This window comes from Bombina bombina, chromosome 7 (assembly GCF_027579735.1).
Source record: "Bombina bombina isolate aBomBom1 chromosome 7, aBomBom1.pri, whole genome shotgun sequence".
In the NCBI taxonomy this organism is placed as follows: Eukaryota; Metazoa; Chordata; class Amphibia; order Anura; family Bombinatoridae; genus Bombina; species Bombina bombina.
Window position 1 is genome coordinate 319,631,702 of NC_069505.1, and position 12,731 is coordinate 319,644,432.

Here is a 12,731-nt window from a genome sequence, read left to right on the forward strand (position 1 = left end):
AGACATAACATGCTAAAAGCTTTTTCATTACTGCACTATTGCTGGCATGTAACCATGTTTATTTGAAATAGTTTTTTATTGATTTTAAACAGAAATACAGAGTTTCAGAAGTTACATGCATCAGTTTTCATCTTCTTGACAACATAAAATCAACACTTGACATGCAATCAACTTGAAACAATAAGCATAATTTGATGATCTTACCATTCCCCTTCTTATTCTGCCATTATGTTTGGTTACTTTAATGAAAAAAGGAATTAAATTCCCTAACCTATAAAACACTCCCCCCACCCCCCCCCCTTCTTCCAGGCTGTCATGTAACCATGTTTAAAGGGACATGAAACCAAATATATTTCTTTCATGATTCAGATAGAGCATTCCGTTTTAAATAACTTTCCAATGTATTCCTATTATCTAATTTGTTTTTTTCTCTTTGTATCATTTGTTGATAAATATACCTAGGTTGGCTCAAAAGCTGCTGCTTGGTGGCTGCACATATTTGCCTCGTCATTGGCTTTCAGCTAGCACCCAGTAGTTAATAACTGCTTCTTCAACAAAGGATATCATGAGAATGAATGAAATTAGATAATAAAAGTAAATTGGAAAGTTGTTTAAAACTGTATGATCGTTTAGAAAGATAGATAACACCTTTACTACCCATTCCCGGCTTTGCACAACCAACATTGTTATATTAATATACTTTATAACATCTAAAACTCTAAATCGCTGCCTGTTTCAAAGCCCCTGCAGGCTGCCTTTTATCTCTGTGTATTTTATTAGCTTTTTACAGCCAGACAGTGCTAGTCCATGTGTGCCTTGTAGATAACATTGTGCTCACTCCTGTGGAGTCATACATGACCAGCACTGACTGGGTAAAATGTAATTTTGTAAATAGCACTGAGAAAAAGGTAATCGCAGAGGTTAAAAGTGTATAAATATAACTGTGTTGGTTATGCAAAACTGGAGAATGGGTAATAAAGGAATTATCTATCTTTCTAAAAAATAAACATTTCAAGTACACTGTCCCTTTAAGTCAGCCTGAGAGCAGCAATGCTTTACTGGGACTTAGATGAAACACATCTGATGAGCCAATTATGAGAGGCATATGTTTATAGCCACGAATCAACAGTTAGCTCCCATTATTGCATTGCTCTAAATCTCTGCCTGTTTCTAAACTCCTGCAGACTTCCCTTAAGTCAGTGCATTGTATTAGCTTTTTACAGCCAGACAGTGCTAGTTCATGTGTGCTATATAGATAACAATGCTCACTCCAGTGGAATCACACACGAGCCAGCACTGATTGGCTAAAATGCAAGTTTATAAATGGCACTGAAATAAGGGGGCAGTCTGTCGAGGCTTAGATACAAGGTAATCAGAGGTTTAAAAATGTGTATTAATATAACAGTGTTGGTTGAGCAAAACTAGATGATCAATCTTTCTAAACAACAACAATCATTTTCAAGTAGACTGTCCCTTTAAGTCATTCCAAGAGCAGCAATGCACACATCGGATGAGCCAATGATAAGAGGCATATGTGTATAGCCATGAATCAGCAGCTACAGTGAGGGAAATAATTATTTAATCCCCTGCTGATTTTGTATGTTTGCCCACTGACAAAGAAATGATCAGTCTATAATTTTAATGGTAGCTTTATTTGAACAGTGAGAGACAGAATAAAAAAAAAAAATCCAGACAACCGCATTTCAAAAAAGTTATAAATTGATTTGCATTTTAATGATGACAATAAGTATTTGATCCCCTATCAATCAGCAAGATTTCTTGATTCCAGGTGTCTTTTTTTTTTTTATATCAGTAACGAGCTGAGATTAGGAGCACTCTCTTAAAGGGAGTGTTCCTAATCTCATCTTGTTACCTGTATAAAAGACATCTGTCCACAGAAGCATTCAATCAATCAGATTACAAACTCTCCACCATGGTCTAGACCAAAGAGCTGTCCAAGGATGTCAGGGACAAGATTGTAGACCTACACAAGGTTGGAATGGGCTACAAGACCATCGCCAAGCAGCTTGGTGAGAAGGTGACAACAGTTGGTGCGATTATTCGCAAATGGAAGAAACACAAAATAACTGTCAATCTCCCTCGGTCTGGGGCTCCTTTTAAGAGTTCACCTCGTGGAGTTTTAATGATCATGAGAACGGTGAGGAATCAGCCCAGAACTACACGGGAGAATCTTGTCAATGATCTCATAGTCACCAAGAAAACAATTGGTAACACACTACGCCGTGAAGGACTGAAATCCTGCAGCGCCTGCAAGTTCCCCCTGCTCAATAAAGCGCATGTTCAGGCCTGTTTGAAGTTTGCCAATTAACCTCTGAATGATTCAGAGGAGAACTGGGTGAAAGTGTTGTGGTCAGATGAGACCAAAATCGAGCTCTTTGGCATCAACTCAGCTCGCCGTGTGTGGAGGAGGAGGAATTGCTGCCTATGACCCCAAGAACACCATCCCCACCGTCAAACATGGAGGTGGAAACATTATGCTTTGGGGGTGTTTTTCTGCTAAGGGGACAGGACAACTTCACCGCATCAAAGGGACGATGGACGGGGCCATGTACCGTCAAATCTTGGGTGAGAACCTCCTTCCCTCAGCCAGGGCATTGAAAATGGGTCGTGGATGGGTATTCCAGCACAACAATGACCAAAAACACACGGCCAAGGCAACAAAGGAGTGGCTCAAGAAGAAGCACATTAAGGTCCTGGAGTGGCCTAGCCAGTCTCCAGACCTTAAACCCATAGAAAATCTGTGGAGGTAGCTGAAGGTTCGAGTTGCCAAACGTCAGCCTCAAAACCTTAATGACTTGGAGAGGATCTGCAAAGAGGAGTGGAACAAAATCCCTCCTGAGATGTGTGCGAACCTGGTGGCCAACTACAAGAAACGTCTGACCTCTGTGATTGCTAACAAGAGTTTTGCCACCAAGTACTAAGTCATGTTTTGCAAAGGGGTCAAATATTTATTTGACTCATTAAAATGTAAATCAATTTATAACTTTTTTGAAATGCATTTTTCTGAATTTTGTTGTTGTTATTCTGTCTCTCACTGTTTAAATAAAACTACCATTAAAATTATAGACTGATCATTTCTTTGTCAGTGGGAAAACATACAAAATCAGCAGGGAATCAAATACTTTTTTTCCTCACTGTAGCTCCCAGTAGTGCATTGTTGCTCTTGAGGTATATATTTTTTAGTTGTTTTTTTTTTTTCGTTAGTTTTTTTAAACAAAGGATACCATGATAACAAAGTGCAAGTAAATTTTGTTGTTTTTTCGTTTACATTTTTTTTTTTAACTAGTGTTATGGTTTACCTCCACTCATATACAGTACTATAGAATTTGTAGATTTTACAGATAAATTATTCCAGTTAAAGGGCTTTTTGTAGTTTTTATTTTTTTCTTAAACAGTTTGGGGACCACTTTTTAGAAACCCTACTAAGCCCAGTTATAAAACCAGATGTTCGAGCAGCCCTCAAATTACCAATGGTTTAGGTTTAAATTATTTTGACATGCATAAGTGCCAATATCTGCTTGGAGGCATGGTGCAATGATGTACCTGTGCTTAGACACTTACAGGGTTTCCCACAATTCTCTGTCCCTACATCTCTATTAGTGCCCACACAATCCAAAAGGGGAATATTGCTAATATAGTCTTAAATTATCAATTGTTATAACACCCAGTATTCTCTTTGCAACAGTGGAGCGACAGATAAAATGCCATGAAGGGCCAAACTCACACAAGTCGAGCTATAGAACTAGTTCTGATTTGTGATTTGGATGCAGATTGCTGTTTTTAATCCGTGCCTGTATTCAGTTTGGTTTTATCAGTAAAGTTTCCTTTTTAATACTGAATACTAAAATGGTTCTTGTTCGCTCTGTCCCCTCAGCCACCAGTTTTATTGCTGCTACTTATTTGTCTCTAATGAGGTTTAAAGGGATAGTAAACAGCAAAATTACCATTCCCCAGTTTTGCATAACCATCACTGTTATAGAAATACACTTTTTACCTCTGTAATTACCTTGTATCTAAGCATTTGCAGACTGCCTCCTTATCTCAGATCTTTTGACAGACTTGCATTTCAGGCAATTAGTGCTGACTCTTAAATAACTCCAAGTGCATGAGCACTGTTATTTATATGAAACAAATTAAGCCTTCTAGTTGTGGAAAAACTGTCAAATGCATTCAGACGAGAGGCGGCCTTCAAGGGCTTAGAAATTAGCATATGAGCCTACGTAGGTTTAGTTTTCAACTAAGAATACCAAGAGAACAATGTTAATTTGATTATAAAGGTAAATTATAAAGTTGTTTAAAATGACATGCCCTATCTGAATCAGTTTAATTTGGACTTTACTATCCATTTAATTTAGTAGAAAAGTTCATCATTCTTTTGTTTTCTTTTTCTTTTTTCTCCAGTTTTCTTAATGTATACTTTTAGTTTAATCCTGATTTCTCTTGTTAAGTGTATCCAGTCCACGGATCATCCATTACTTGTGGGATATTCTCCTTCCCAACAGGAAGTTGCAAGAGGATCACCCACAGCAGAGCTGCTATATAGCTCCTCCCCTAACTGTCATATCCAGTCATTCTCTTGCAAGCCTCAACCAAGATGGAGGTCGTAAGAGGAGTGTGGTGTTTTATACTTAGTTTATTCTTCAATCAAAAGTTTGTTATTTTTAAATGGTGCCGGAGTGTACTGTTTATCTCAGGCAGTATTTAGAAGAAGAATCTGCCTGCGTTTTCTATGATCTTAGCAGAAGTAATTAAGATCCATGGCTGTTATCACATATTCTGAGGAGTGAGGTAACTTCAGAGAGGGAATGGCTTGCAGGTTTTCCTGCAATAAGGTATGTGCAGTTAATATTTTTCTAGGGATGGAATTTGCTAGAAAATGCTGCTGATACAGAAGTAATGTAAGTAAAGCCTTAAATGCAGTGATAGCGACTGGTATCAGGCTTATTAATAGAGATACATACTCTTATAAAAATGTAATATAAAACGTTTGCTGGCATGTTTAATCGTTTTTATATGTATTTGGTGATAAAACTTATTGGGGCCTAGTTTTTTTTCCACATGGCTGGCTTGAATTCTGCCTAGAAACAGTTTCCTTAGGCTTTCCACTGTTGTAATATGAGTGGGAGGGGCCTTTTTTTTTTAGTGTTTTTCTGTGCAGTTAAAAATACTGACAGAGACATCCAGCTTCTTCCTGAATGTTCCAGGACTTCTCTGGAGGGCTCAAAAGGCTTCAAAGTCATTTTTTAAGGGAGGTAAAAAGCCACAGTAGAGCTGTGGCAGTTGTTGTGACTGTTTGAAAAAAGAAAAAAAAAAAACACGTTTTTGTCTTTTATTATTCAGTTTTGGGTATTAAGGGGTTAATCATCCATTTGCAAGTGGGTGCAATGCTCTGCTAACTTGTTACATACACAGTAAAAATTTTGTTAGTGTAACTGCCTTTTTTCACTGTTGTTTCAAATTTTGACAAAATTTGTGTTTCTTAAAGGTGCAGTAACGTTTTTTATATTGCTTGTAAACTTGTTTAAAGTGTTTTCAAAGCTTGCTAGTCTCATTGCTAGTCTGTTTAAACATGTCTGACATAGAGGAAACTACTTGTTCATTATGTTTGAAAGCCATGGTGGAGCCCCATAGGAGAATGTGTACTAAATGTATTGATTTCACCTTAAACAGTAAAGATCAGTCTTTAACTATAAAAGAAATATCACCAGAAGATTCTGACGAGGGGTAAGTTATGCCGACTAACTCTCCCCACGTGTCAGACCCTTCGCCTCCCGTTCAGGGGATGCACGCTAATATGGTGCCAATTACATCAGGGACGCCCATAGCGATTACCTTGCAGGACATGGCTGCAATCATGAATAATACCCTGTCAGAGGTATTATCCAGGTTGCCTGAATTAAGAGGCAAGCGCGATTGCTCTGAGGTTAGGAGAAATACAGAGCGCGCAGATGCTGTAATGGCCATGTCTGATACTGTGTCACAATATGCAGATCATGAGGACTGAGAGCTTCAGTCTGTGGGTGACATCTCTGATTCGGGGAAACCTGATTCAGAGATTTCTAATTTTAAATTTAAGCTTGAGAACCTCCGTGTATTGCTTGGGGAGGTATTAGCTGCTCTGAATGACTGTAACACAGTTGCAGTACCAGAGAAATTGTGTAGGCTGGATAAATACTATGCGGTACCGGTGTGTACTGATGTTTTTCCTATACCTAAAAGGCTTACAGAAATTATTAGCAAGGAGTGGGATAGACAGGGTGTGCCTTTTTCCCCACCTCCTATATTTAGAAAAATGTTTCCAATAGACGCCACTACACGGGACTTATGGCAGACGGTCCCTAAGGTGGAGGGAGCAGTTTCTACTTTAGCAAAGCGTACCACTATCCCGGTTGAGGACAGTTGTGCTTTTTCAGATCCAATGGATAAAAAATTGGAGGGTTACCTTAAGAAAATGTTTATTCAACAAGGTTTTATTTTACAGCCCCTTGCATGCATTGCGCCTGTCACTGCTGCGGCGGCGTTCTGGTTTGAGGCCCTGGAAGAGGCCATCCATACAGCTCCATTGACTGAAATTATTGACAAGCTTAGAACACTTAAGCTAGCTAACTCATTTGTTTCTGATGCCATTGTTCATTTGACTAAACTAACGGCTAAGAATTCCGGATTCGCCATCCAGGCGCGTAGGGCGCTATGACTTAAATCCTGGTCAGCTGACGTGACTTCGAAGTCTAAATTACTCAACATTCCTTTCAAGGGGCAGACCTTATTCGGGCCTGGTTTGAAGGAAATTATTGCTGACATTACTGGAGGTAAGGGTCACACCCTTCCTCAGGACAGGGCCAAAGCAAAGGCCAAACAGTCTAATTTTCATGCCTTTCGGAATTTCAAGGCAGGTGCAGCATCAACTTCCTCCGCTTCAAAACAAGAGGGAACTTTTGCTCAATCTAAGCAGGCCTGGAAACCTATCCAGTCCTGGAACAAAGGCAAGCAGGCCAGAAAGCCTGCTGCTGCCTCTAAGACAGCATGAAGGAACGGCCCCCTATCCGGTGACGGATCTAGTAGGGGGCAGACTTTCTCTCTTCGCCCAGGCGTGGGCAAGAGATGTCCAGGATCCCTGGGCGTTGGAGATCATATCTCAGGGATATCTTCTGGACTTCAAAGCTTCCCCTCCACAAGGGAGATTTCATCTTTCAAGGCTATCTGCAAATCAGATAAAGAAAGAGGCATTCCTACACTGTGTGCAAGACCTCCTAGTTATGGGAGTGATCCATCCAGTTCCGCGGACGGAACAAGGACAGGGTTTTTAGTCGAATCTGTTTGTGGTTCCCAAAAAAGAGGGAACCTTCAGACCAATTTTGGATCTAAAGATCTTAAACAAATTCCTCAGAGTTCCATCTTTCAAAATGGAAACTATTTGGACCATCCTACCCATGATCCAAGAAGGTCAGTACATGACCACAGTGGACTTAAAGGATGCCTACCTTCACATACCGATTCACAAGGATCATCATCTGTTTCTAAGGTTTGCCTTTCTAGACAGGCATTACCAATTTGTAGCTCTTCCCTTCGGGTTGGCTACAGCCCTGAGAATCTTTACAAAGGTTCTGGGCTCACTTCTGGCGGTTCTAAGACCGCGAGGAATAGCGGTGGCTCTGTATCTAGACGACATCCTGATACAGGCGTCAAGCTTTCAAGTTGCCAAGTCTCATACAGAGATAGTTCTGGCATTTCTGAGGTTGCACGGGTGGAAAGTGAACGAGGAAAAGAGTTCTCTATCCCCACTCACAAGAGTCTCCTTCTTAGGGACTCTTATAGATTCTGTAGAAATTAAAATTTACCTGACGGAGTTCAGGTTATCAAAACTTCTAAATGCTTGCCGTGTTCTTCACTCCATTCCGCGCCCTTCGGTTGCTCAGTGTATGGAGGTAATCGGCTTAATGGTAGCGGCAATGGACATAGTGCCATTTGCGCAGGCCAGATTGGACAATTGTAACAACAGATGCCAGCCTTCTAGGTTGGGGTGCAGTCTGGAATTCCCTGAAGGCACAGGGATCGTGGACTCAGGAGGAGAAACTCCTTCCAATAAATATTCTGGAGTTAAGAGCGATATTCAATGCTCTTCTGGCTTGGCCTCAGTTAGCAACACTGAGGTTCATCAGATTTCAGTCGGACAACATCACGACTGTGGCTTACATCAACCATCAAGGGGGAACCAGGAGTTCCCTAGCGATGTTAGAAGTCTCAAAAATAATTCGCTGGGCAGAGTACCACTCTTGCCACCTGTCAGCAATCCATATCCCAGGCGTGGAGAACTGGGAGGCGGATTTTCTAAGTCGTCAGACTTTCCATCCGGGGGAGTGGGAACTCCATCCGGAGGTGTTTGCTCAGTTGATTCATCGTTGGGGCAAACCAGAGTTGGATCTCATGGCGTCTCGCCAGAACGCCAAGCTTCCTTGTTACGGATCCAGGTCCAGGGACCCAGAAGCGACGCTGATAGATGCTCTAGCAGCGCCTTGGTTCTTCAACCTGGCTTATGTGTTTCCACCGTTTCCTCTGCTCCCTCGACTGATTGCCAAAATCAAACAGGAGAGAGCATCAGTGATTCTGATAGCACCTGCGTGGCCACACAGGACTTGGTATGCAGACCTAGTGGACATGTCATCCTTTCCACCATGGACTCTGCCTCTAAGACAGGACCTTCTGATACAAGGTCCTTTCAATCATCCAAATCTAATTTCTCTGAGACTGACTGCATGGAGATTGAACGCTTGATTCTATCAAAGCGTGGCTTCTTCGAGTCAGTCATTGATACTTTAATACAGGCACGAAAGCCTGTTACCAGGAAAATCTACCACATGATATGGAGTAAATATCTTTATTGGTGTGAATCCAAGAATTACTCATGGAGTAAGGTTAGGATTCCTAGAATATTGTCTTTTCTCCAAGAGGGCTTGGACAAAGGATTATCAGCTAGTTCCTTAAAGGGACAGATTTCTGCTCTGTCTATTCTTTTGCATAAGCGTCTGGCAGAGGTTCCAGACGTCCAGGCATTTTGCCAGGCTTTGTTTAGAATTAAGCCTGTGTTTAAACCTGTTGCTCCCCCGTGGAGCTTAAACTTGGTTTTTAAGGTTCTTCAAGGAGTTCCGCTTGAACCCCTTCATTCCATTGATATTAAACTTTTATCTTGTAAAGTTCTGTTTTTGATGGCTATTTCCTCGGCTCGGAGAGTCTCTGAGCTATCTGCCTTACAATGTGATTCTCCTTATCTGATTTTTCATGCAGATAAGGTTAGTTCTGTGTACCAAACCTGGGTTTTTACCTAAGGTGGTTTCTAACAAGAATATCAATCAAGAGATTGTTGTTCCATCGTTGTGCCCTAATCCTTCTTCAAAGAAGGAACGTCTTTTACATAATCTGGACGTAGTCCGTGCCTTGAAGTTTTACTTACAAGCTACTAAAGATTTTCGTCAAACATCTTCCCTGTTTGTCGTTTACTCTGGACAGAGGAGAGGTCAAAAAGCTTCGGCAACCTCTCTTTCCTTTTGGCTTCGGAGCATAATACGCCTAGCCTATGAGACTGCTGGACAGCAGCCCCCTGAAAGGATTACAGCTCATTCTACTAGAGCTGTGGCTTCCACCTGGGCCTTTAAAAATGAGGCCTCTGTTGAACAGATTTGCAAGGCTGCGACTTGGTCTTCGCTTCACACTTTTTCAAAATTTTACAAATTTGATACTTTTGCTTCTTCGGAGGCTGTGTTTGGGAGAAAGGTTCTTCAGGCAGTGGTTCCTTCCGCTTAATCCTGCCTTGTCCCTCCCATCATCCGTGTACTTTAGCTTTGCTATTGGTATCCCACAAGTAATGGATGATCCGTGGACTGGATACACTTAACAGAAGAAAAGATATTTTATGCTTACCTGATAAATTTATTTCTCTTGTAGTGTATCCAGTCCACGGCCCGCCCTGTCCTTTTAAGGCAGGTCTAAATTTTAATTAAACTACAGTCACCACTGCACCCTATGGTTTCTCCGTTCTCTGTTTGTTTTCGGTCGAATGACTGGATATGACAGTTAGGGGGGAGCTATATAGCAGCTCTGCTGTGGGTGATCCTCTTGCAACTTCCTGTTGGGAAGGAGAATATCCCACAAGTAATGGATGATCCGTGGACTGGATACACTACAAGAGAAATAAATTTTTCAGGTAAGCATAAATTATGTTTTCCTATTCCCCACTATCTTGACCACCTTGGCTTTGTTGCAATATTATCTGTATAGAACATAGCAAAACTGTATGTGCTCTCATCATAGTTTGTTCTTTTCATTGAACCATTTGTTCTTATTCGTGTTGAGTGTCACTGCACATTAAAAGCTATCCTGTTCACTCCATCTCATAGGTACGGGTTTGAGTTTTTGTGTCTAGCTTCAAGTGCAGCCTCTAAAAGCACAGAAAGCAATTTAAAGGGATAGGAAAGTCAAAATTAAAATTGCATGATTCCGACAGAGCATGTAATTTTAAGACACTTTTAAATGTACTTCTATTTTCAATTGTTCTTTATTCTCTTGGTATCCCTTGTTGAAAGAATACATAAATATCCTACACTACTGGGAGCTGCTGCTAATTGGTGCCTGCACACATTTGTCTCTTGTGATTCGCTAACTAGATGTGTTCAGTAAGCTGTCAGTAGTGCAATGCTGCTTCTTCAGCAAAGGATAACAAGAGAATGAAGCAAATTTGATAGTAGATGTAAATTGGAAAGTTGTTTAAAATTGTATGTTCTATCCAAATCATTTTGCGGTTTCCTGTCCCTTTAATGACAATTACATGTATTTTTAATATAGTGTTCCTGGAAGTTCAGTAACATTCTTTGCATCACTTATTAAAGGGACACTAAACACGGTTCATCCCTCTAATCATGGGTGCTACAGTTATGGAACTTAGGTTACTTTGCAGGTATCTGAAGCAGAGTGGTTTCACATATGCAAATAGGTCAGCACTGGAAGTAAAAGATAAATTTCAACATGGTGGCATCCACGACTAGTGGAGGCGGGGTGAAAACCTTGATACTATGCTTATAAAATCTATTTAGTGTTTAACACCACTTTCATTCAATTGGCATTGTTCTGATGTTCTGTTACCTGTAAAATAAATGATGGACAGTTATGTACAAATAATTTAACATACAAATTTTTGATGCGTCGATCCTGTTCCTGGTGATGAAACGCAAAGGTTATTACTACTTTCCCATGAATAGGTTAGTGGAGTAAATGCTTTTTACCATCTATCAATATTACTGTAGAAGCCTTACATTTTGTTGCTTTTGTTTTTTCAGCACAACTCCTTCTAAACAAGGTCGGGGAAAGCCGTCCTTCTCTAGAGAGAACTACCATGACTACAGCAGTGAGGACACGTCTGGATCGGAAAATGAGTCTTACTCCATTAGTGGTCGAGTTGGGCATAGCTGTAAGTGATCATTTTATTGTAGAACTTCACTATCACAATACAGAAGAGAAGAACATAGCTGGAGGTCATAGCTGATCATCGATAAACATTATATTTGTAGAAAATAAGTTGTTCAGCTTGCTTACACCTTTTCATGGTATAGGCATAAAGTCATTGTTTGAGCCATAGGCTTTAAAGGGACAGTCTACACTAAAATGGAAATTGTTTAAAAAGATAACGCCTTTACTACCCATTCCCCAGCTTTGCAAAACGCCTTTACTACCCATTCCCCAGCTTTGTACAACCAGCATTGATATATTAATATACTTTATAACATTTAAACCTCTAAATGTCTGCCTGTTTCTAAGCCACTAAAGACAGCCTCTTAATCACATGCTTTTTTTATTTGCTTTTCACAACAGGAGACTGCTAGTTCATGTGGGTCATATAGATAACGTGTTCACGCCCAAGTTATTTAAGAGTTAGCACAACACAGTACTAAATTCAAGTCAATAGATAATAAATAAATAAATAAATAGCCATGTGATCAGGGGGCTGTCAGCAGATGCTTAGATACAAGGTAATCACAGAGGTAAAAAGTATATTAATATAACAGTGTTGGTTATGCAAAACTGAGGAATGGGTAATAAAGGGATTATCTATCTTTTAAAACAATACAAAATTCTATTGTGGACTGTCCCTTTTAAAGGGACATTAAACACAATTTTTTCTATCCTGATTCAGAGAGATCATTTTAAACAACTTGCCAATTTACCTCTATTAACTAATTTGCTTCATTCTCTTGGTATCTTTAGTTTAAGGAGCAGTAACGCACTAATGGGATCTAGCTGAAAGCCAGTGACGAGGCATATATGTGCAGCCACCTATCAGCAGCTTCTAAGCATACCTAGGTATTCTTTTCATCAAAGGATACAAAGACAGCTAAACAAATTAGAAAATATAAATAAATTAAAAAGTTATTTAAAATGAATTGCTCTATCTGAATCATGAAAGAAAAAAATGATTTTCATATCCCTTTAGGGTTATTTATGTGCCTTGACTTTCCTTTACTACCTTAGTGGTGTGCTTCAGTGATATTTAAGCTGTATTCAATAAAAAACAACTAATCTCATTTTTATGTGTTTGGGGATTTCAGTATAAATTTGTTGCAAAAAGATTCTCTCTGAAATCAGAGACTCCAGAGATAGGACTATTGAAGCAGCTGAAAGTTGTAGAGTACATTAGCAGCGTTAAGCTTCTGTGGGGAGATTAT

At 39.9% G+C, this 12,731-nt stretch overlaps 1 protein-coding gene across 3 annotated transcripts in view; it reads left to right on the forward strand.

Annotated features, from left to right (window-relative positions):
- The window catches only part of BRPF1 (bromodomain and PHD finger containing 1), a 129,592-nt gene that overhangs the window by 102,424 nt on the left and 14,437 nt on the right, over positions 1-12,731 (forward strand). For all 3 annotated transcript variants that reach the window (XM_053720972.1, XM_053720973.1, XM_053720974.1), the window contains exon 12: positions 11,349-11,479. In XM_053720972.1, the coding sequence (XP_053576947.1) occupies positions 11,349-11,479 (131 nt within the window). The remainder of the gene's footprint in view (positions 1-11,348; positions 11,480-12,731) is intronic.